Genomic DNA, 24,413 nt, shown 5'->3' on the forward strand with positions numbered 1-24,413 from the left:
CCCTGTGTGTGTTTGGGTGTGAACAGCATAAACATTTTACAGTCTTCAAGATTAAAAAAAGCAGTGAAAATATGAAAAAGAAGTAAGTATCATAAAACAAAAAACTTTTAAAAAACTTTTCTCCAAGTTTCCTTTATGCATCACAGGGCAACAGAAATCACAGACCTTGTGTGAAAAAAAAGAAAATCACTTTTTTTTCTGCTGGCTCTTTTTCAAGTCTCCTCTCACATTTGAGGTACAATCCTCCTGTAAGGAAGATTTTTTGACTGAGTGCCTTAAAAGAGGAGCCTCATTTACCTATTATTCAATACTGATTTAAATTACTAGGTTTCTTAAGTTTCTGACCTCCTGTATTTTATGATGTATTTAAAACACTTTGACTCTTATGAACCATTTAATTAACTAGATAATAACTGTACATTTGTCCTACTTGCCATTCACCAAAGTTAAGTTTTAACATTACTTCTGAAACTACCCTATATGCATTTTATTTCAAATTACAGAGGGCAAAAAATTGTCCTTGATTTTTCCTATAGTATTGATGACAACAACACATGGCATTGAAAAACTGAGGAATGAATTTGCCAGTTTTTAAGTTTATGGATGGTGTTTCATGGCTGGAAGAAGAAATCAGGTACTCAGATGATATAAATTGCTATCACTGGCTTACAGGGAACTGCTGATCTTTAGTTCTGGTGCACAAACCATGGTTGCTCAAAGAAACCATTTAGAAACAATCTCTGTGCCATCTGCACCCAAATACCTCACAGCGAACAGATCACAGTCATGAGGAAACAAAGATCTCTGAGCTGTACAAAAAAATGAAAAAATTCTGTTTTCAGCCTAATATTATAGTGTTATTTTGGTTATAAGATTTATAGCACACTTGCTACCCAACTAAGGCAACTCACAAATGCTGCATCCACTTGGCAATTTGGCTTCATCAATAAAATTCTCTGTCAGAATCAGATGCTTGTTTTTCAGGGGTAAGGAATCCATGTCATAGTTAAAACACTTTATGTGCTTAATGGACTCACCCCAGTTGAGCTGGAAAGAGCCTTGATGTCTGCATTATAAATGGTCTATTTTTCTGGTTGTATTTTAAAAAGTTTTAAAAAAATAAGTGTCTGTTGGACACAGCAGTGACCATAACACAAACCCTTATTTGCAGAACATGCCTTTTTGAGATTGACTTGAGCAGGATCCTGGTTCAGGAGCACCAACATAGGTTGAAAAATGTCTCTGTGTGGTTGGGATTTTAACAGAAATTTAGGATTCCTATGGAAGGCACAAAATACAGGTGCCTTGTGAATTGATGTAACAGAGGAATTAAGGGAATAACAGAGGGATTCTTTTCTTTTTAACCACTTTGCTGATAAACCTGCCTAAATAATTGACTTTGGTACTGTCTCAGACACTGTGGCTCAATTCTTTTGAACTATCTCAACAAGCCATGCATTTGAAGAGTTTCTCCCATGACCATGAGCCCCAGTGAGGGGGGGGGCGGAGAATGGTAAAAATAAATTCTAAGACTGTTTCAAAAATTTAGTCTTCAGCTTAAACTGCCCCAGAAATAGGTCCCACTTGAAATGTGAAAATCTTGATGATTAGTAAATAAAACTACTGAGCACACTGGGTTCCTACAAGCTCAAGTGTGTGTGCACACAGGCATGCATGAGCACACATGTGTAAAGGACTTCTGCTCAATCCTTCACAGGAAACCAGCTGATGACAAATACTTGTAATCTATTCAGAAATGTGGTTTCATAGCTCAGTCCTCTGGGGCTTGAGAACTTCACTCATCACATCTCTGGGGCATTACACAGTAATCTCTGAAAAACTGCATGCTAGGTTAGCTCTGAGGATATTTCTGATGATTAAAGGCATGGAGGATCTTTACATTTACGTGGTTTGATGAAGACCAGCACCTCTCAGTCAGACATGGGAGGTCCAGCACCCTGGGAGGGGTCAGCAACTTCAGAAAGCAGACAGCAGCAGTGTAAAACTGCCAGAATATCTCAAAGGTAGAAAAACCCACAACCATCTCTTTCCACAGGCACATTCAAACAGCTCTATTGGTTTCCATCACAAGGCAAGTTCTTACTTCCTACGTCTCAGCTTACATTGCTGCCTCATGCTGTATTTGTAGCACATATTACCATTAATAGTGGCAGTATGTAGGCAGCTCTGAGGACACATCCACACTCCCAGAACCTTCAGTTTCCCTCAATTTATCCCCTCCCTCAGCCAGAAGAAGTCTGTATGACCTGCAGCATCTCTGCATCCTCACTGCTGCCCTGTTGTAAAGGTGGTGACTAAAAAGAGGTCACAACACAAACCCTGGTAGAGGAACAGCTGACCAGGAGGTAGATGCTAGAGGTACCACAGTGCTTTCATGGTTTCTCCAATTAATACCATAAAATGCACAGCATTACACATTTTAAGTGCATTAAACTAAAGGAACTTCTCCCTGCTGAAAAGTCCTGATAAATAATGTAACTTAGAATCATCAAATGGTCTGGGTTGGAAGGGACAATAAAGTTCATCTCGTTCCACCCTTAGAACTCCTCCCTAAGATCTAATCTTAACCAGCCTCCTTCATCTTAAGGCCATTCCCCCTCCTAGGTATAACTGAGGCTTAATTGTTGCACCATCATCCCACAGAAAAGGGACGATTTTATTTTGCTGGTAAATGCTGCCACGATTATTATTCTAAAAGCTGTGCAATTTAACTATGAGACCATATCAATTAGAGGTGGAGTACATCAACACTGCCTTCTAACCAGTGCAATAATCCACCCCAGGAGAGTTTTCTATACATTTAATAGCATGGGCTGACTTGGTATTCTACAAATAGACACCAAAAACTTCAGAAAAATGATGCTGTTCATCCTGTTTCTAGTGATGTTTCTTCTGTCAAATGCCACAGAAATATTTTGACAAATAAAAGAGTATTTTAGAAAGATGAATAAAAGCAATGAACTAGAAAAGGGTCTTGTTTATGAGAACATCAACTTATTATCCTCATTCTTTTGAATGAAAAAAAGACACAGGTCTGTCAGGTTAAGAACATGATCTTCACATTGACAGGAAAATAGATGTAGATGATTGAAAATTTGAAATTTATTAGCATTTTATTTCCCCTGTATTAAAAAAATAAACCTCAGCACAGCAACATTCCTACAGAATAAAAAACCCTCGATGGCTATGATAAGACAGGCAAAGAAGAGAAGGCTGATGATACAGATGCCTGCAGCCCCAAAAATGAGTGAGCACCTAAAAACCTTCCCTATTTATTATGCACATAGCTGGGGCTCTGACAGAGCACAGAGATGTTACCTCTAGCCTGCCTCATTAATAGGTTAAATTCTGTTGTTAAAACTGTTTATGAGTTTCATCTCTTTCCAACCAGCTGAGCAATGCCCTGTTCTGTTAGAGCACAGAATTAAAAGTGTGTGGTTTCCAGTCTAGGACAATCCTGAAGGAGCACATTTAAACTTAGCATGAACCTGGGTGCAATTTAAAAGAAGTCAGGGGATGAGGTGACAATAGCAAGGTTGTTACAGGAAGCACAGGAACAGCACTGCTGAGAGAGGATACAACCCCACCTTCCCACTTAAGAGTCAGACACAAAAGAACCATCAAAACTAACACGGGAAGAGCTGTGACAGCAACCACTTCACATTCCAGGGGTAGATGATGCAAACCCCACACATGCAAAACACTAAAATACACAAGCATATTCAGTAAGATCAAACTTTTTTTCCCCACACTCTCCAAAGCGATTCTAACATTATTTTGAGCATTAGAGCAGTAATGGTCCTAGTAAAAGTGCTGATTATGGGTTTTTGACCCTGGAAGCTCCTCAAGAGAAGGTTCAAAGGCCATTTATCAGCAACATACCCCTTGCTACATATATATATAAATATAGATACACATACATATATATGTATGTAATAGTTTGTTCATGCCATCCTTTTGTACACGCTGATATTCAAAGGTAAAATCTGAAAATAAATGGAGAGTGTTAATTGAATGCCAGATTTCTGCACCTGTGTTTGATTCCTGACCATCAGTGGTTGTACATGGAAAATCAACTTCAAGTTTAATGGTCAGTGTATAGTCATATTAGTGACACTATCACTGAAATTAGAGATAGCTGATTTTAAGAAATAAAATCATTTACTGGCAGATCTTCAGGCACCAAAGAAATCCAAGTTTAACCAATATACTGATTAACATTTCCAGCACAAAAATTGTATATGTGAGCCTGTATTAAAATCTGCCTATAGATTCCCAGGTATCTCTTTATGCTAAACTTACATATAAAATTATTTCCAATATTCTCCTTTCCAGTAGCTTTGCTTTCCCTTTAGATACTGCCCAGCCTCAGGTGACTCCAGCAGGATCAGGATCCATACCCCCATATTCCCATATCCAACGATTCCTGGTATTTTAGCTGATATTTACATCTGTATTAACTTTATACATATAGAAATAAATTAAGTGCAGCTCCTCACCCCTCATATAGTGATCCAGACATATAAAAAGAATTGCCAAGTTATATTTATGAGTACACACTAAGTCTTGATAACTAAAATAACTAATTGTTCCAAATAATTTCTTCTGGCATGCAGCAGTAGTACTTTTTGCAATTCACTTTATTCATCTGTAGTAATTCATCCCATCCAGAAGGCCAGGATTTAAAAATAATATTTAAACAACGTGGAGGATAACAACTAAAAGGTGCCCACAAGAGACATATTTAAATGCCTGCTAAATATATTTACCTAAGTCAACAGCAGAGTTTTATTAGGCAATTCTGCATTTTAAAGCTATTGTCTCAATTAGGCCAAAAAGGACGATACTGCTTATGACTGCAAGTCTCTGCCTGCATTCATTTATTGTTCAGTTCACAGTCTCTGAATACAACACAATCCTCCAACGGAGTCAGCTTTCATAATTCAGCAGTACAAAGTCTGCAAACACATGTAACCTAGATCCATATTTCACAGTGACAGCATATGATAGCAGAATGTGAAGTATTAATGCTAGTGTCACTACAGTCCTACACTCTACTGCACTTTAAGAGAAAGCAGCTGCTGAGATGAAATGTGTGCCAACTGTCTGAAGACAGAAACATAAGAAACATTCCTTCTGTTACAAAGGGAGAGACACACACAAACAGACTTTCTTTTAGACTCAACAAGCACAAAGTTTCTTACTTTCGCCTTTTACGTTTCTATTTCAGAGCCGCTCGCGCTGCAGGAGAGACGTGCCTGGGTGGGAGTCCCAGCCTGGGCACAGAGCAGCTCCTGAGGCACTCAGGGGTGGGTGAGGGTGAGGCATCACTACAGGGAACTGCTGGAATGGTGACACCAACCTGGCAGGATTCTCCAGAATCAGTTACAGAACCATGGAATCTCTGAATCATTTAGGTCGGAAGAGCCCTCTGCGATCATCGAGTCCAACCATTCCCCCAGCAATGACAAAGCCACCCTGTTCCCACACAGCTTTTAAATCCCTCCAGGAATGAGGACTCCACCACTGCCCAGGGCAGCTGTGCCAGGGCTGGACAGCCTTTTAGGTGAGGAAATTTTCCCTAATATCCAACCCAAATCTTTCCTGATGCAGTTTGATTCTGTTCCCTTTCACCCTGTCACTTATTACCCGAGGGAAGAGCCTGAACCCCTCCTGGCTTCAGGAGTTGTAGAGAGTGAAAAATTCTCTCCTGAGCCTCCTTTCCTACAGCAGCTCCCTCAGTCATTTCTCATATACCAAGAAAACCCAATTCTCACCAAACTCCCGATGAGATATAAACATCCAGAATGCTGGTTAGAGATGCTTTAGGACCTCCCAGGAATGCTACAGCAGCTTTCCAATAACCAAAGCAGTGGAGCAGTCTCCTGCCGCAAACATCTTTGTCCTCACCCATCCTTGTGTTGTGCACCTGCTACTGAGAGCTTGCTTAATTGGACTAAGGGACATGCTACAGAATTGTAAATTGGATTAATAAGGTGTGTTTTTTTTAAATCTATTCTCTACACAGAGAGCAGTAGAGAACCTGTCCTTCTTGATTTGTGTCTAGTCCTGGAGCAACACCACCAAATGATCTCCCACATAGTGTATCACCACCTTTTACACCCAGCGCTACAGCAGGAGTGTGACATAATCTGAAACGCTCGGCCGTAATTCACTTAAAAACTACTACAACCTCATTGACCTCCTTATCAAACAATTTATTGTGCATTTACAGACTGGACAATGAAATAGAGGAGGTAAGGTATTAATGGTGACACTATTTGGCAAGCTCATAGCACAGTTCATTCAAAAGGCAATTTTAAAATTGAATGAAGAGGTTTGACTAGGCAATAAAAACAGCCACAATGCCAGTGAACAGTACTTAGGAGGAAAGCCTCTAATTATCCTATTTATAAATCAACAGCAATTTTACTGATGACTTCTTCTCAAACTTGATTAAAATAACTTCAAAAAATTAAAAAATAATCAGATCATATTTATTTTATTAAATTACGATTTTAAAGCGTTATTGATTCTCTTCATAAATGAAAATGATAAAAACTTGAGGACAAGAATGAGACAACATTTTTTAAGAGAAACATTTGTACAACACTCTGCAACATAATTATAGTGCTGCCCTTGGGGAAGGGGATTTTATTTTATAATGAGAATGTTTACACTGTTATGGGGTTCAATCTATCTGGGAGGGAAGGTTAAACTTCTTTCCATTAAAGACAGGCTTATAATGAAAAGCTCTGAAAGGAGAATGGAGTCTAATATAGTAGATGTAATGGCCTATTAAATGATTCACACACACAAAATGAATCAAATTCATTGTATCTTACTGCTCTTTTATGACAAAATTGTTGAAAAAATAAAACTATTGTCAAGATAATTGCATATTACATATACTGTATTACTGTAACTACTATTCTTATTGGGTGACCCGGAGTCTACATTTTAGGGACGTTAATAGGACATTACATTTTAAATACTTTATAGTATTGGAAAGTTGCACAGAAATCCCACTTTCACTCTGAAGGCAAAAATCAATTCAGACTTAAAGTCATGCTGCAATTCTGCATCATTCTTTTTCAATTAAGTTTTTGCATACATTCTTTATGATGTCATTTCTACATTCCTGCAACAGATGTTTGTTTATATCCCAATTTACCCAAATGCTGCCGTGCTAGTCCCTGAACGTAACCTCTACAAACCAGCTTGTGTTTCCAAAAACACAGCACAAGAAATGTTTCCTTAAACCTGTCCCCTCAATCTACTGCTAAAAATCACCATCTCTGATCATCACACAGTAATGGACATTTGCTCTTACAGAGCCTGAACGTAACAAAAATAACAGAAGAAATTAAATAACATTAATTTTTTTTAAAAAAATTATATATAAGCAGGTCAAAAAGTAAGAAACATTTGAGATTTGCATGAAGAACTGAAAAATGAGATCTACAATACAATATTTTGGCCTACTACAAAGAGCTCTGCAATAGTAATAAGTGTTCATTAAGGAGCTGGTCTTGCAAACACACAGGCAGACTGAGAAAATCCAAATGACTGGAGTCAGTCACTCACAGAAATGCCTGTATGTGCTCAAGCACATTTTTATTCAACATCAGAAATCTTGGTTTATTATCTTTTTGCTAATAAATGCTTCTAAAATACTGACTGTATTTTTTTCACATGTTGGAAAGTACCAGGTTGTACCTGGTATTATCATAATGCAAGTGAAAGTACAAATAATACTGAGAATATTTGGGGCACTTCACCCCAGTAAATAAAAACACAATCAGCAGTGGTCAGAGGAATTGCTGTTCCAGATTAATGGACAAAACTTGGGATACCACAGACAGTAAAAATTTCAAATTTCAAAAGTTTATGGAAGACTTTGCAGGTGTTCCAAGACCTTTAAAATACATCAGAATCTAAAATAATTTCAACTGAGTTGAATAAAAAATAAGGCAGAAATTCTAAAGTCATCTGATGGTATTTAGATTTCTCATGGGAGAATAACCTTGCAGAAGTAGGTGCTTATATTTTAATGAATAAAGTACTTAGTTAAGCATTTGAAGGTTCATACCCTCTTCTGAGCCTTTTCCAATATTAAGAATATTTCAATATATTTGTTATTACTTATGATATAGGGGGGAAGTTTAATTGTTTCTCTGCAGCTTCACTGGAGAATGTGCTGAGTGGGGATGGAAAGTCCAACAATTCTCATTACAGTTGGTTATGGAAACTGGCACATTTTAAGTATTTCTTAAGCTTACCAAACTCGATGGATTTTTTTTAATATAACTTGAAGCCAGCCTAAAATTTGAACCTATTTCACAGCATAAGACTATTTCTTAAAGCTTTTAACATAAAAAATTGAGACAAGAAAAATATAATTTAAAAAAAAATAATTTTAGGAAGGTAGGTGAAGATTTTCAGTTGTGTGTTCCCATAACTATAATTCAAAGTAACATAAATAATCCAGATTTTACAATCTGAAGTGAGATTATTTCTCCTGCAGTATACATACTCCTCCAGAAGGTAAGTCCTGGTTCCTAAGCACCAGTCAAATGCTATTAAACAATTGCAATAAAGCAAATTAATCATTCACATCTCAACAAAGCCAGCACAAGAATGTAAGAAATTAAATCAGAGCATTTTCAGAAAGAAAAGTGGTGGAATAAACAGCAATTGAGCAACCTGGTCCAGTGTCAGGTGTCCTGCCCATGGCAGGGGGGTGAAATGAGATGATCTTTTAACCCAAACCATTCTGAGATTCTATGAACTCACTTACCTTTGCCCTATAAAAGTAAGATGCCTTGAGGAGAACAAAGTTCTACCCCTGAATAAGACTCTTTCCTGTTAAAATTAGCAAAGTAACCACCCATAGATATGTGATACATAAAGAGATGGAGAAATTACTGATGTAGAAGGTGGCAAGACACGAATAAAAAATGGCACAGGTTGTTGAAGCCAAAATTCAGTTCTTTTCCAAGTGTTCAGTTGGAACTGGAGTGGGAAATCTGAAAGGCAGCTCAATAGATAGAGAATATGAAATAGAGAAACCAACCCATTAAATATCTGGACACCTAATTTACCATGGAGCAACCACTCCACAACAGTTTCTAGGGTGATTAATGTTACACAAGGTGGATTGGTTTTACAGGATGCTCTGAATAGTTTCACACTGCAAGACTACAGGCCTCAGCTACTCTTCTTGGAGTGAAATAATGCCAACAGCACACATTATCCAGCATTTCAATGGAGGAACTCAGGACTGTGTGTATGTGGGATTCATTCAACAACCTCTAGCAAAGAAGGTCCATCAAATCAGCCACTTATTTTCTCCTTCTCCTCGTATCTGCTTCCAGAACCTTCCTTCTCACTTTATTACAACTACATTACCCCAACTCCAGGCATCTCTATTACTGCACTGGAATGGTGCTGACACACCAAACTTGTTTATTGGTTGCCCACAGCTATTCAGGAGGATGAAATGCATATCCTCACCAGTCATTTTGTTTGAGCATCTCCACTTACCCAACAACTGCTCTGTGCATACTTTGATTTTCTATATGAGCAGGAATATCATTCCAATTCAAAAAAGGTTAAAAGAGAAAAAAAGTAAGCACCAGAGCTTGGATCTCTGAAGACACCGAAGTGCTGAATTCAAATTTCATATATTCAAACAAAGCATCTTCATCACTGTGAGGCATCCTCCTAGTTAGCATTCACTTTAGGAATTCCAAGTTAACAAATGCTCTCCATCTTTTCCTCAAGGAAAATCCATTTGTTTTCTTTATAGTAGGTCTTTTAAAAGGGAGTCATAACTGATGGATTACAACATGTTTCTACCTTTTCAATCTGAATTTCATAAGAATAAAATAAACCACAAATGAAAGTGCTTGTACCAGGCACGTTGAACCTTTCTTCTTCTATTAGCATATCAGTCTGCAATCATAACTAGATCAATAGCAAAGATATCTGCTTAAAAGAGCACCATGCTTTCTTTTGTCAGAAATTCATTACTTTTTATTAGGGTCATTGCTTGAAAACTTCAAAACACCATATGGACCTAATTGTGGTTTATTTTGGCAAAAAGGAAGACACTGTAGAACAATTGAGGCATTACATTCTACAATTCCATTACTTTCATCCCTCTCCGTTTTATTACTGTGTCATTAAAGGCAACTTGAGTGAGCGAAGAATTATAGTGTCATGTGTACGGGCTAGTAGATTAATAACAAAACACACTCAAGTTTAAAGGTATCTAACAGCTGTTTTCATTATTTTGTGTAAATACGCTTGAAGCATATCTATCTGATTAGTGGATAGAGTGCTCTTCTCTGTCACATGCCATGGGCACTGCTATGTGCAAGTAATCAAAGTGCTCAGAAAATGAGTTTACATTGTTCACTGCTGAAATACACAAATGTCAGAAAGTGACTGCGCATCAAAGCTTAGGCAAATCAGCTGCTGCAAACAAACAGACTCCAATGCACATCGCAGCTTTAAACATTCCTCTGCAGCACAATGACTGAACAGGACTTATTGCCAGCCCAAATGAAGTGATGCTCATGGAATAATAAGTTGCCAACGTATAGATGTGCTGACAAGTCCAGCACTGGGTACCACTGAAAAGAGCTCAGCTGCTTCCAGAACCAGAGACACACTGGTTTACTACCATAAATATGTTCTGATATCAGGCAACTTTGTGGATCTCACACAAGGTCTCACTAGAAAATAAAAACAACAAAAAAAGATTTTTTTACCTTTTAATATTTCTAATTTTTTTTTTTTTTAATTTTTCATCTCAACTAATTTAACTAATTTACCAGGAACCCTGTCAAGCTGATCCTTCCATTTACTGGCAACAAAAAAGACAACAGTTTAGGCACACAAAAAGGGTGAAATCCTCCCTTTTCCATATATAGTCACATCATTCAAGATGGGTAATTCAAACTCAGATGGCAGATAACACAAGTGAACTCTGAATCCAAGAGACGTGCGATGAAGTTTGAGGAAGGACAGATAAAATTTCAGTCACTGAAAGGAATTACTGCATAAAATGCTCTTCTTTCTGTCCTCTGTTTGCTTCTAGCACAGACTGAGGCAGTTTTAGCATTAAAACTGCTCTACACAAGGATGAAAGTGGAAGGGCCCTACAGACTCATCAAAATAAGAAAGTTTATTTAAACTTATTCTGACTCCAATGAGCTCAATGGAATAATTTTATCCAAATGCTTCAGTGAGCAAAAAAGTAAACTGAGGCAAAACGGAAAAGGATTCTTAGAGAGCCACAGGACTCAAACATTTTGGTTTTTATTGAGGCACATCTCACCTAATGCTTTCCCAAGTCCCTGTGCTTGTCAATCCTTTGGCACAGTTTCTACTTGTCTTCTGAGGGATGCCCAGGTTTCCAAAAAAAAAAAACAATATCCATGAACTTGTTGACATCCCATCCCATTAAGAGCTCCAGACCAGGCTGGATGGGGCTTGGAGCAACCTGGTCTAGTGGAATATTTCCCTGCCCATGGCAGGAGGGTTGGAACCAGATGGTCTTTAGAGCCTCTTTCAACCCAAACCATTCCAGGATTTTATGATTCTAGGAGTGATGCCTCAAAAACTCCCTTGTTGCAAAGGCAAAGAAGAGGAGGGACAAGAAGCACTGACCATGATGTGGTTTTTCTTCAAAAGCACTAAAACATCCAGATGAACCCAGTTCAGTCAGACAAAAACATTCCCCTCACTTTTTTTTCCCTTCCCACAATGGTCATTATGAATCCAACTAATAAAAATTCAGCCCATCCCAAATGCAGTCAGAGACTGGACAGACGAGCTGGACATACCTTGCAGGACACTGCTCATTTATGAAACACATGATTAATGATCTACAAGATAAACACTGTGCAGAACACAGAACAGGCTGTGCTGTTGTGTCTTGTACAGATGCTGGAAACTCAGGATCTCCTTCACGGACCAGTTCAGGTCTCAAGACCGAAGTCACCAAGTGATCAACTCGTCATCCATCTTTTTCACCTTCATTTTGGGGATATCATCACAGAAAACAACTGCAGCTGCCTGGCACTACTCCTATATTGTTTAACCAACCCTTCTATGAATTTATCAAACTTGCATTTCAATAGTGTTTCAACAGTCATTTCACAACTAAATGTGTCTGTGGAAAATAAAAATCAAACCAAGCAACCACCCTCCACACCCATTTTTCCACTTCCAGTCGCAGTCATTTAATAATGACCAATTTATACCTAGTGGATGCTGTAAGGATTATCCTGAAACTTAAATAATTCCTCCTCTTTCATGGCATTTATCCTCTGACTGTATTTATAAAGATTAACATATATCCCCTTCTCAACCTTTATTTTGCTAGGACAAGTGAACCATACTCTTTTAATCTGCTCTCATAATACAGATTCTCCTAATCATCCTAGCAGCAATTCTCTACACCTGTTTCACAGTTTAAATTAATCTTTCTTCAGCACGGATGACCAGAACAACATACATTTTTTTTTTTTCAGTGCTTCACACAGACACATCAGTCTGTATATTTAAAATATCTTTTCTATGGTGTATGAGATTCAAATATATACATACATATATATACATACATATATATATATATATATATATATATATATATTTGGTATGGTGCAGCTATTTAGCTACACTAAATGTCAGCACATTTGTGGCAATACCTGCACAGCCACACAGACTGGTTTACCTTTGAGCACATCAAAGTGACCAAGGGAAGGAAGATCTGCCTGTTTCTCTATTTAGCACCTGTGAGAACCATCAGTTGCAGATGGAAAATGTTTAAGAGTTCAAAGGAGAACATGGCTGTGAATAGCTTGGGGATTTTTTCAGTGGCTAAGTCATAGAACTGCAGATGTAATCCTGTTGCAGAGCATTCATGATGACTATTCTGACATGGAGAGGGGAACACACCTAAAGCCAAATCCATCCTGGAGAAATTAAATCTGTGGCTCTTCAGCCTCTGCAGAACCAGCAGAAGAGACTTTCTGTGGCTTCCAGACAAAAAGAACTGATAAGGAAGCACAAGGGAAAAGATGAGGTCCTGGTGGTGAGACATCACACACCACTAGCATGGTCCAAAGTCTCTTCCAGCCCTTATGATTCTATGGAATCATTTACTCCCATGGTTGGTTGGGCACTAATGAATATAGAGAGGATGTTGTCTGATGATGAGTCCCAGGGTTGTGTGGGGGCAAGAAACACCTACAGCAGGTCACAGATGGACAAAATCCATCTTTCTGCAAGCCTGACCTGAGCACTACTTAGGAGTCATCTTAAAGGAAAATGGCACCATTTTATTAGGAACCCACTCTAAAATTTACCACAGACTGGATTATTCAATTTAATAGATAATTCCTTCTTCTTGGCTATTGTCACTGCCTGTGACATTGTTTGAAAAACAGACAACATAATCGTATCTTGTTTTATAATATCCAAAACTATTCTGCAGCAGATAAGTATTTCTCAACAAAAAATATCCCACTAATAAAAAAGGTAATCTAATCCCAAGATCTTTTTTCCTACATACTTGAGGAAAACCTGGAGCTGTTGGCACAAGTCTGAAAAATGCAACAAAGATGCTTCAAGGGCCGGAGCCCCTCTGCTATGGTATGGACAGACAGAAAACCTGGGAGTGTTCAGCCTTGAGAAGGGATGGCTCCAGGGAGAACTTAGAGCCACTTCAGGTGCTTAAAGGGATTCCAAGAAAGATGGGATTATTACAGGCTAGATGAGATATTGGGAAGGAATTCCTGGCTCTGAGGGTGCCCAGAGCAGCTGTGGCTGCCCCTGGATCCCTGGAAGTGCCCAAGGCCAGGCTGGATGGGGCTCTGAGTAACCTGGGACAGTGGAAGGTGTGGCCATAGCAAGGATAGAACAAGGTGATCTTTAAGGCTCCTTCCAACCCAAACCATTCTAAGATAAGAGGCTGGGATAACAGTCCTGGACTTGGATCTCCCACAGCTCTTCCACAAAGCATCCCTATGACTTGGTGTTTGTAAGCCCAGAACTGCTGAAGCCTCATTACCATTTAGAGATGCATCTTTTCCATAGTAAAGCAGAACAACCTCCTACCTTAAAAGCACTTCTGGCACATTTATGTTGGGATTCTCATATTTTTAAATGTATGCTATCTGAATTATTTAAAGGGAAGAAGAGGAGGATTATTTCATCAGGGAGTCACAACTGAGCAGGGGGAATGTCCAAAATATAAAATATTAAGTATTTGCAAATGCAAAAGAAAAAAAAAAAAAAAAAGGAAAATAAAACAATAAAATACACACACAAAAAACCCCAAACTAGATTAAAATAGTCCTTGCACAACAAAGAAATTATCTGTGATTTGGCAAAATTAAAAATCATTTAACTTCATCCCATTTGGTTATGTATAAATAAAACATCTGCATTAAGTTGCTCTTACATGCTACACAAAGGTCATCTCCATAGGACTGGAGAGTTATGCTTCAAGTTTCCTCTTCAATATGTGATTTTATGTATTCCAGCATGCAATTTCCTTCTCTTATTTTGTATTCTCTAAAATTCCTATAGAACATCTTCATATCTTCCCCACTGACACTTCCATCTGACAGTAGCTCTGACTGCAACCAGAATGGGTTGTCTGCAATCTTGCACACAACAGTGCTTGAAGCAGATCCAACACACATAAAGTTTCACATTTAATAACAATTTGCAAGGCAATCTATTCCACCACTCTTTTAAAAAAGTGCTGCTTGTTTGGGTTTTGGTTGGTTTAGCTTTTTTCTCCCCAAACTAATACTGCATTCAAGATGAAATGTGGCTTTTTCTAAAGGTACTGCCATTCCCCTACAACTGGGAACAGAGGTTCTTTCATCCTTTCAAAACTGATTTCTGATATTTTGTATTCTTAGTGAAGAATCTCTAAAAACTCAGATTTCCCTTCCTATTGTTTATATTTTCTGCAAATTTTAGCACATTAACCTGTTTCCTTTTATACTGCATTGTAAGTACCCAGAATATTTAAACAATAAGGTTCTGTCATTGCCTCATGTAGCAACTAAGAAATAAGAAATAAGATGCCCAACATGACTGCCTCCCTCTCTGGTACAATCCTGTAAGCATGAAATCCCTTTAAAGGGAAAAAAAAAATTCCACCTTCACTTCCATGCAATATTCATGAATTTCATAATAAAAAATATGAAATTGTTCAAACGTTGAAGGGCAGTATTTTGAAATGCAAAATCCAGCAGGGACAGCCTTGTGTATAAAAACCATCTTTCACACATGCAGATGATTTAAGTTCCTATGGATTGAAAGGGACCTGGACACAGTCAGACCACTCAATACACAGAGTTGGTTTTGTGCCACCTTTTTCTACCCCTGTTAATGTTGTATTCCCACCAAAAGTCCTCAGTTCCCCCTGACTTCAGGTAAAATGAGGGCATTTAGTACTTTGCAGGTTCCTACCATTAAACAACAGCCTTTTTCCACCTTGAATTAAAAAAACCCACAAAAACTAAAACAAAAAACCCACAGTTTTATTTTAAGTCTGCTGTAACAATTTTAACCAATTCAATTTAAATTTCACTGATTCTTATGACAACAGTTCAATGCCAACTCTGAAAGTATTTCATGTCTCAACCATCCTGAACAGGAATGATATATCCCAACCCCAGTACTCAGGAGAAAGACTCTGTTGACAGAGAGAGACTCTGTTGCGAAAGGAGAAGAAAAGAAACAGTTTGAGAATTGAAGTAGGAAGGTGAGGAAAGCCCCATCAAGGATTTGCATTTATGATGCTTTAAAAAAGGTAACATAAATTCATATCAAATTGATCAAAACTTTTACTAGTACGAAAACTAAAGTGAAAATACATTATTTTTTTAATTCAGAGTAAGTACACTTGCATGACTGTATTCCAGATGAAATCCCAGAAGACTGAGGAGCACCATCCATACCAGTTGCTGATGAAGGTGTCATTTTCATCCTCTCTCCCATGACATCCTTCAACTCCAAATGCCCACATTTATTAAAGCAAGGTAGGCTATTCTCTTCCCAAGTTGCAGAGAAATTATTATGCATGGAAGTGCATAATAATCCAGTCCAGTCGTGACTCTACCACTGACTTCCCACATGAATATGCACGAATCAATTAAACCTCTGAATGCATCAATTTCCTCCTCGAGTAGTAATGATAATAATAATAATAGCTGCCCATTGTATAGGGCACTGCATGCAATATTTTTAATGCCTGCTAATGAAATGTGCTATTAATTATTAGTATGTGGTTTGTTTTTTGAAAGCCAAGCACCAGCACGTCTCAACTGTGTATTCAAAGTGACACAACTTGAATATTTCTGAAAAACTGCCTATGGGAAAGTATTATGGAAAATCCTCCTTAAAAAGCAAATGGTATTTAAATCAGTATGAGAACTTGTAGTTCTTACCAGCTCTGCTGCAGAGAAACTTGCAGCTAAGGGGTTAATCAGATTAGATGGGAGTGGTTATAGGCTCAGTGCCACAGGTTTTGCCCTTTGTGGCTTCTCACATCCCAGACTTGGAAAATATGAGCTGTGATACTGAGAAAGGTAAGAAGCCAGCACAGCCCCATAGTGATAAATGAGTTTGCATCATCTGTCATTAGAACTTCCTGCCAACAGGGTCATTCCCTATTAAATTACCACTTGTCAATGTTTAAAATACTGATTGATAAATGACTGTGCCAAAACTGATAACACGACAGCTTTTATTTTCTAATATTCTTGGTTACCACATTCTGCTACTTCAAGATACAGATATAGTAGGGTTTTTTTGCAAGCACTTTAGTGAAAGACAATTTAATCTAATACAAAACTAACAGGTACTGTATAACGATTGGTCCTGATATACATTACATACTCTTCTTCTTGCCAAAATAAACCTACTGGTGATTTAGCGATATGGGTAGATCCAAGTTTCACATTTCATCAAATGCTAGTAATCTGTTTTATCAATATAAACTGCATTTTAATGAAAAAATTCTTTTCTTCAGTACACTTCACTTTTAATTCCCCAGAGTATGATAATTCGTTCATGCTGTAGAACAAGAATGTTTTACAAGACCTTAACTCTCCAGAGAAATTTCTCTGTAAATACAAAAAGCAAGTTTTATGGGAATGTGTTGTATGCAACATGAGCAGTACCCAACATAATAAAAAAGTGGGTTGCACAGAGAATTCTGCTTAAGTATCCTTGTGAGCTATGGTGAGCCTAAATGGTTATTATGATAGCATTTAGAAGAATACCTATACGACAGATAAAAGAGAGTCAGTAAAACTATTCTTGTCCCTGAATAAATAAAAAAGAAATTACTTTTTAGCAAGTTTTGTAGAATGAATACATCCCAGCAGACTCTTAAGTCAGGCCCTTCTCTAGGAGAGTGCTCATGCTCTGATGATGCTTGAGTGGTCTGGGGATAAATATTTTGGGGATAAAACTTGCATGTTCTGCCTGGAAGACAAGGCTGGGGTAACAGCTCTTCCCTGATCCAGAGGGAGAATGGAAACTCCTACATCACCCAAGACAGCACAGCATGAGTGTGTGGAGGAAGTATCATGTGAGAAAACACCACTGGCAATGAAGGTGTCCTCCACTGAACCACCCAAGCCCTCCCTGCATGTGCAGCTGAGTCAGCACTAATCCCAGAGGGGCAGGAGGAGCCACCCCCCTGCCAACAGCTCCACAATGGAAAGACTCCATTTTATGCCCCTTTTGAGCCCACATTGCACTTTCCTCCCAGCAGGGGCTGTGTCCCAGATCCTGAGAGCATCTCTTGTGCTCATTGTGTAACTCTCAGCGTGCCAATGCCGAGCCTCCGATCCTGCTTGCGGCAGGTGAGGAGGAAAGACATTCTGGGGAGCAATTTCCATCACCCAGCTCTTCAGCAGCAAGCCCCAAGGTAGGAGCAGTCTACTGGCACTTTCTAATTATGCTAATGACCCATAAACCGTGGTGGCAGCGAGGCTTTGCCACTGGAGAGGGCACAGTGCACCACGGAGATGCCCGAGCCACCACCAAAGGCAGAGGGTACCCCCAGTACCAGAGTCACTGTCATTAGCACTCCACCTAAGCTAATATACGCTATTTCACTGGAAGGCTAATTAGCCAAAAACTGCTCTTCTTCCCACATGCAAGACAGTTCACTGCAGCTCACATGGGTACCACTGCTGAGCATCTTTCCCTGCAATGCAGACACATCCCCAGTGCCCATCCATAGCTCTGGGCTCCTGTGAATTCAAGTCTCTCCTTGCTCATTGACATCTGCATTTTTCCAGTTAAGTTCAGCCCTGAAAACCTGTAATGCAATTAATTTATTTAATTTTTTTTTTTTTACTTCCCCAAAACAGGCTCCTCCACACGTGTTTCAGCACAAGAGATTCTCTCTTTTAAAAACTTCTGATTTACTCAGTTACTCCCTTGACTAGCTAAAATACTCTCTAAATTGGTAAATTCTGCCTCTCTCACACTATAACTAAAATAATATAAGATCAAATGGTTGAGAATGTCCTATTAAGTGTACTAAGTTATAAAAGCAAATGAAGAAACAAGTTTAAAATTTTGAATTCTACTTCAAAATGTGTAATGCAGATAGTACAAGACACTCACTAACAAATTCTAATTTAAAAAAAGCCTGTTTTTATTTTCTGCTGTAATCCTCATACTCTCATGTTTCTTTTCTATTATTCCACCTCAGCCCAGTGTGAATTTCAAGCTTTTAGGAATGTTGCTTCATTCTTGCTTATAGAAATATCTTCCTTTCTTACCACAGTGTGATAAAAATTAAGATACGCTACAATCAGAGGAATAGTAATAATAACCAAAATTTAATTTAAAATTTTCATTGGCGTTATTTCCAAGGAGTACCTAATCTGGCCCTGCTTTGCAAACTGCCACTGACAATGCAGGCACAGATGGGATTGGAGAATCCATATAAAATCACAGAATCATGGAATGGTTTGGGCTGGAAAGGAGCTTAAAGATCATCTAGTTCTGCCCCAGGCAGAGACACCTTCCACTGGACCAGGATGATGGTCCAGTGGATATCCAAACACCAACAAAGATCTTGCAGAAGTTTTCCAGAGGGCTCTGCTGGCATGTAGAGAAGTACCAAAGACCAAATCAGTCAAAAGTGAATTTCTCCCTTGACTGTCATTTTACAGTGCAAAAGGGGAAAAAGATTATATCCAAATAGACTCTACTGATCATTAAAAAAAAGTGGATTTTATTTATGTTACAATAGAAAATATACTAAAATTAAGTCAATGGCCAGAAAAGTGTGAATTTGTATTTAACTCAGTGCTATAAAGCCCCAGTCTGATATACAACACACATGGAATATCAGCCACTGCTCTCACATCAGAGGGGATTTTTGTCTTGAAGCTTAGAAATACTCTGATATTTATTCCCACACCATATACTTCACCAGAATGTACAAAGAGCAGAATTCAAGTCAGAAATCACATGGGGTGGGTATACAGGGAGCAACCTTCGCACCACAGCATATAATATGGAAACCAGTCATTGTCAGAACCAGAAAACAGGAGGATTAGGTCAGTAAATATCTTATTCTGTCAAATCCCCAAATCCTTTCATCTCTTCTCATTGCCAGATAAGGACCTCAGTCTGCTGGGTTTACTCTGGGAACACCAACATGTGTCCTAATGACAAATATTTATTATTAAAAAAATTATTTATAAAAAGCATCAACAACTTTCCCTCAGAAGTAGAAAAGCAGCAATTAGAGGCCATTTGAAATATTAAAATACACATTACAAATTATAGTGGTGCCCCTCAGAGTATCCACAAGTGTTTCCTAGGATATCCTTCATCATTATACCTCCTCTCTTAAGTGATCATTTACTATGCTGCTTGTGCTGTTTATGTCCATCACCTACAGTAATTACATTAAAAGGTAGATATTTGATAGGATTAACTCCTGTGACATGATCCTTCATTGCACTGGTTTTGATCAAGGCTAAGATATATTTTATTTTGCCCTACAACTGCAATATTAATCAAAAATAATCTTAAAAATCTCCCCATCACCCGTGTGAGGATGATTTCTCAGATCACCTCTCATTCCCCAGTCCAAATGTAGATTATGTTTCAGACACAAACACACCCTGAGACATTCACACGCAAAATAAAAGAGGTCAAAACAAAAAATAAAGAGAAAGAAAAAAAAAAAAAAAACCACCCTGGTTATTTTGCCTTCAGAATTTTTAAATATTTTCCCAACATCTCAGCAAAATTATGCATTTTAAAAAGACTGCAGGCACTGAAATGATTGTCAGTCATGCAAATAATCACTTACTTACACTGTATGAGTTTGGTTTGGATAAAGCAAATTACCATTTGAAAATAACTTGAAAAACACTCTGGGCTAAGAGCTTGCCTTATAAATTTTAGCTTGGCCACAATTTTTCTTAACCTTTCTCTCCTCAATCTCCATTCAGTCACTATACTAATACAATCTAAATTAAAAAACCAGCTTTGAATTGCCACAGGTGCATTCAACTTTATGTAAAACATGTAAAGAAATAGCAAATATTGGCTGCAGCTGAAGGTCAAAACCCAAAGAACAGAGTCAGGCAGAAGCAGCCCTTTTTTCAGATTTTTTTTCCCTGTCTTGATATTGAACTTTATCTAAACACCTCAGATCTTACATCTAGAATTAACTGTTGAACAAAACAGATATTAGATATAATAGAGCTGACATTAATCTTTGTTTCTAATCACTCTGCTGTGAAGTTTTACTGTCACACAGTTGTTTATGAACATCTTAATTTTTTCCATCACTGTTGAAAAGAGGTTTTTGATATAATTTCAAGTGCAGCGACCACAATCAAATTGGTAAAGGTGCCCTGCCTTGTGGGATGGGATTGAATACGAGAGCAGGACTCTAAAAGAGCACACAGTGAGATGTGAGCTCTTCTTACTGTACCAGTTTGGGTAGCAGGCTAATGATTTTACCCAGCTAATCACCTCCTGCTTTGGACAAACGAGCGCCGTGTGTATGATGACTTCAGCCTAATTCGTCAGATCTTGTCTGACCCCATCTGCCAGGGCTGACAAGTCCAAAAGAGCTGATGTAATATACGAGACAGGGTTATCATAACTTCATCTCCAAAACTAGGTCTGGGCCACATGATTCCTAAGGTATGCCAAAACCCCGAGAGCCTCTGGAACTGGCTCCACGTCAAATATGCTGAGCACCCACAGCATTCCCTGCACTCAAAAGCTCTGGACTCTAAGAGGGAATAGTAGATCCTCAAAGATATACAGGTACTGAACTGTGCTGCCATCCAGGCAGCCAAGTCCCTAAGAAACACTGGAGGATTTTAATCCACTTGTCAAAAAATAGAGGTTTAAAGATTTAACTTTAGACACTGATTTCTAAATTATTTGCATCAGTATTTTAGAGTACAAAGTTTTCCAAGACACTGAAACTCAAACCTTGCAGTTTGAGTACATCAGTGAGTACACGACCTCAGCTCCTGCACTAAAAATTTCTCTACCTCAAACTACCACACATGTATATTTAGCCTTTGAAATAACTCTAAGTACAGGCTGGTCAGGGACAAAGATCCCAAGTGTGGCCAGAACTTATTATCAGATCAAAAGGCGGGCTCTTGCAAAGTCACTGCAGCGCTTCCCATCCTTATTTCAGCAAAAAAAATGTACCCAGCATGGTGTTGAGTTTAAGAGTATAATCAAATTGCAGAATCACACTCTATTTAGTGCTGGTCCCACTGAAGCAAAGTTCCTGTTCGGTGGGAGGAGAGTCCCTTATAACAGGAAAAACAATTGTGCCAGGTTTAATCAAAAGTGAAAAGGATCCTGTGAATGTTCCCTTTGAGCCACATAACCCACTGCTAATTTCAAGACGGGCTCTGAAAAGAGGGCAATAAAAAACGTCCTTCAGAGTAACCGAGGAGGAGCAAAGAGCAACTCCTGCTGCAGCAAATGCCAACATCTGCAAGTCTGCTCCCTGCCTCAGGAATGCTCCTGCCTACCTGGAAAGCCATAAAAAGAAGTAGGAGAGGGAGGAGGGGATAAAATAGCCCCTTGGCTGCAGGCTTATCACTTTCACTTCTCTCCAGCATTTCTCCTCCTTGACCTCCCCTCACAAACATGCACAGAGCCGAGGAGCAGGCAACTCCTGGAAGGCTGAAACAAGTGGGAAATCACTAAAACAAGCGGGAAATCACTCATCCTGAACGATGCAAGTTTGCACGACAAGCACTGAGGACAGGCTCGGCTGCCTCAATAGCCTCTGATTATTGAAATACATTTATCAATTAGGGGATTTTGCATATTATCAAACTCATTCATTAACGATGCTTTAGCTGATTAGTTAGAGCGTCACCATAAATACAGAGTTTTGACAGGCTGGAGGCAATTTATGACGTGGAAAATGTACTGACCTGCTCACATCAGGAAACCTGACTGGAAAATAAAGAACTTGGCACTTCGGTCTGATTATTTTTTCCAAATCCTTAGGTCTGTGGTCAGGAATCAGCTTCATAAATTTTCCAATGGATTTAAGAAAGGATTCCATATTAAAAGCAGAGTTGAACACCACAACATCAGCAACCAAACTGTAAAAAGCGGTGAAGATTAATGAACATATTGCTGCCACAAAAGGAACAACATTATTCTACAGGCAAAAGAAACAGGACACATATCTTCATAAACAAGCAAAAGGTGCAAGTGGATGCTAAATAAAATCAGCCTTTTCATGTGAATTAGGAGTAGCATAAGTACCTTAACCAAAAATGTCTTATTTTCTTTCTATCCATCCTTTGAAAACATGTTTAACCTCTTTTAATGAATAATAAATTACTATTATTAATCTAAAGGAGCACATCCTACTCTAGCTGTGAAGTTTTATTCATAAAATGGTAAGTATAGTGTTACTATCATCATCTCTCAGAAGCATTATAAACAGATAAGGCCCTCTGTAATCTGACTTTTGTAGAATTCAAGTTGGAAGAAAATGGAAATTCCTAAGAAATATTTTTTATTGAAGGACAACTTACCTTAGGTTAACCTACCTTCAACTGACCATGTGTGTTTGGCAGCAGGACACTAAAGAAATTGAATGTTATTTTAACCTATGCAGATGTAACCCCGATTAAGAGTGTATCCATTATATGTAAGAGCAAAATATATAGTATATAATATCTCTCCCCCCATAAAAGTTTGAAAAAACTTGGCATATAAATTTAATGTTTTATTTCTACTGCTGTGTTTTAAAATCAACCAGACCAATAATTTTAAGATGGAGCTCAATGATAATGCAGGTATTATTTCTCCACTTAGAGTCAGTCTGGAGAAAATAAGCAGCTATAAAAAACCTGAAATAGCTGGAAGTTTATCCAGGCAGTGCTGCCACAACCTGAGCTACGCCAACACACACAGCACTAACTGAGGTAAGAAATGCTTTATGGCCAGTTGGTTTTCTCAATATGTTATATATTGTAATACAGACCTACAGGTCAGAAGATACATTGAGGACATGTGTTCATAAGTCACAGGGCTGGTGAAAAGTATATTTGAGGTGAGAGGCTGTCATTCATCCTCTCTGCATCTTTCTGTTGTCTGGTCAAGAAAGAGAACTGACACTGCTCACCAAAGCAGCAGGAGTCAGCAGGAAAAGCAAAGAAACCCCAACATTAGAGAGAAATAATCCTTTTCAAGCTGGCTGCAGGAGTTGAAATGCTTTCTGGCATCTCACCCTCTTCCCCACATATGGTTTTTAACCCGTTGGAAGCCTCAGTTTTGTACAGAAATCATCTTTTCTGCACTGATTCACAGATGACACAAGGCAGGAACCTGACATGTTTTTTGCTGCTCTCTGACACACAGCAAAGGCTCCAACAACATCATCTCACCTTCTCTCGTGCATGAACTCTTATCTGCCCTAACCCCTTCCTGCAGGCTCTGCAAACCAGGGCAAATAGAAAGATGAACTCCTAAGAAACACCCAAATTAAGATTTTTTAATGCTCCAAAGCACCAATCTAAAGGTGCTCTAATTGTAATCATCTCCAAAAACTCTGTGTAAAAGTGGAAAGGTACATTTTCCCCATTTCTAACATAACTGGAAGATGGGAAGACGGCATTTCTTTGCAGATGACCACTAGAGTGTGAAGAGTAATATAGAGGACATGGCTCCTATTTTCTGTTAAATTTCTGCAGATCAGAAATGGGAGATTATTATTATGCAACTACATGAAGATACTGGAGGCTGAAGGGGACAGAATGGAGCATCTATTGCCCCATCCCTGGAAATGTCCAAAGCCAGGTTGGGCT

The 24,413-nt window shown here is 38.5% G+C and overlaps 1 protein-coding gene across 4 annotated transcripts in view; it reads right to left on the reverse strand.

The window, feature by feature from the left end:
• Positions 1-24,413, reverse strand: part of GTDC1 (glycosyltransferase like domain containing 1) — a 169,869-nt gene that overhangs the window by 60,650 nt on the left and 84,806 nt on the right. For all 4 annotated transcript variants that reach the window (XM_033064263.1, XM_033064262.1, XM_033064261.1 and 1 more), the window contains exon 6: positions 22,524-22,697. In XM_033064263.1, coding sequence (XP_032920154.1) covers positions 22,524-22,697 — 174 coding nt within the window. The remainder of the gene's footprint in view (positions 1-22,523; positions 22,698-24,413) is intronic.

This window comes from Catharus ustulatus, chromosome 7 (assembly GCF_009819885.2).
Source record: "Catharus ustulatus isolate bCatUst1 chromosome 7, bCatUst1.pri.v2, whole genome shotgun sequence".
NCBI classification, from domain to species: Eukaryota; Metazoa; Chordata; class Aves; order Passeriformes; family Turdidae; genus Catharus; species Catharus ustulatus.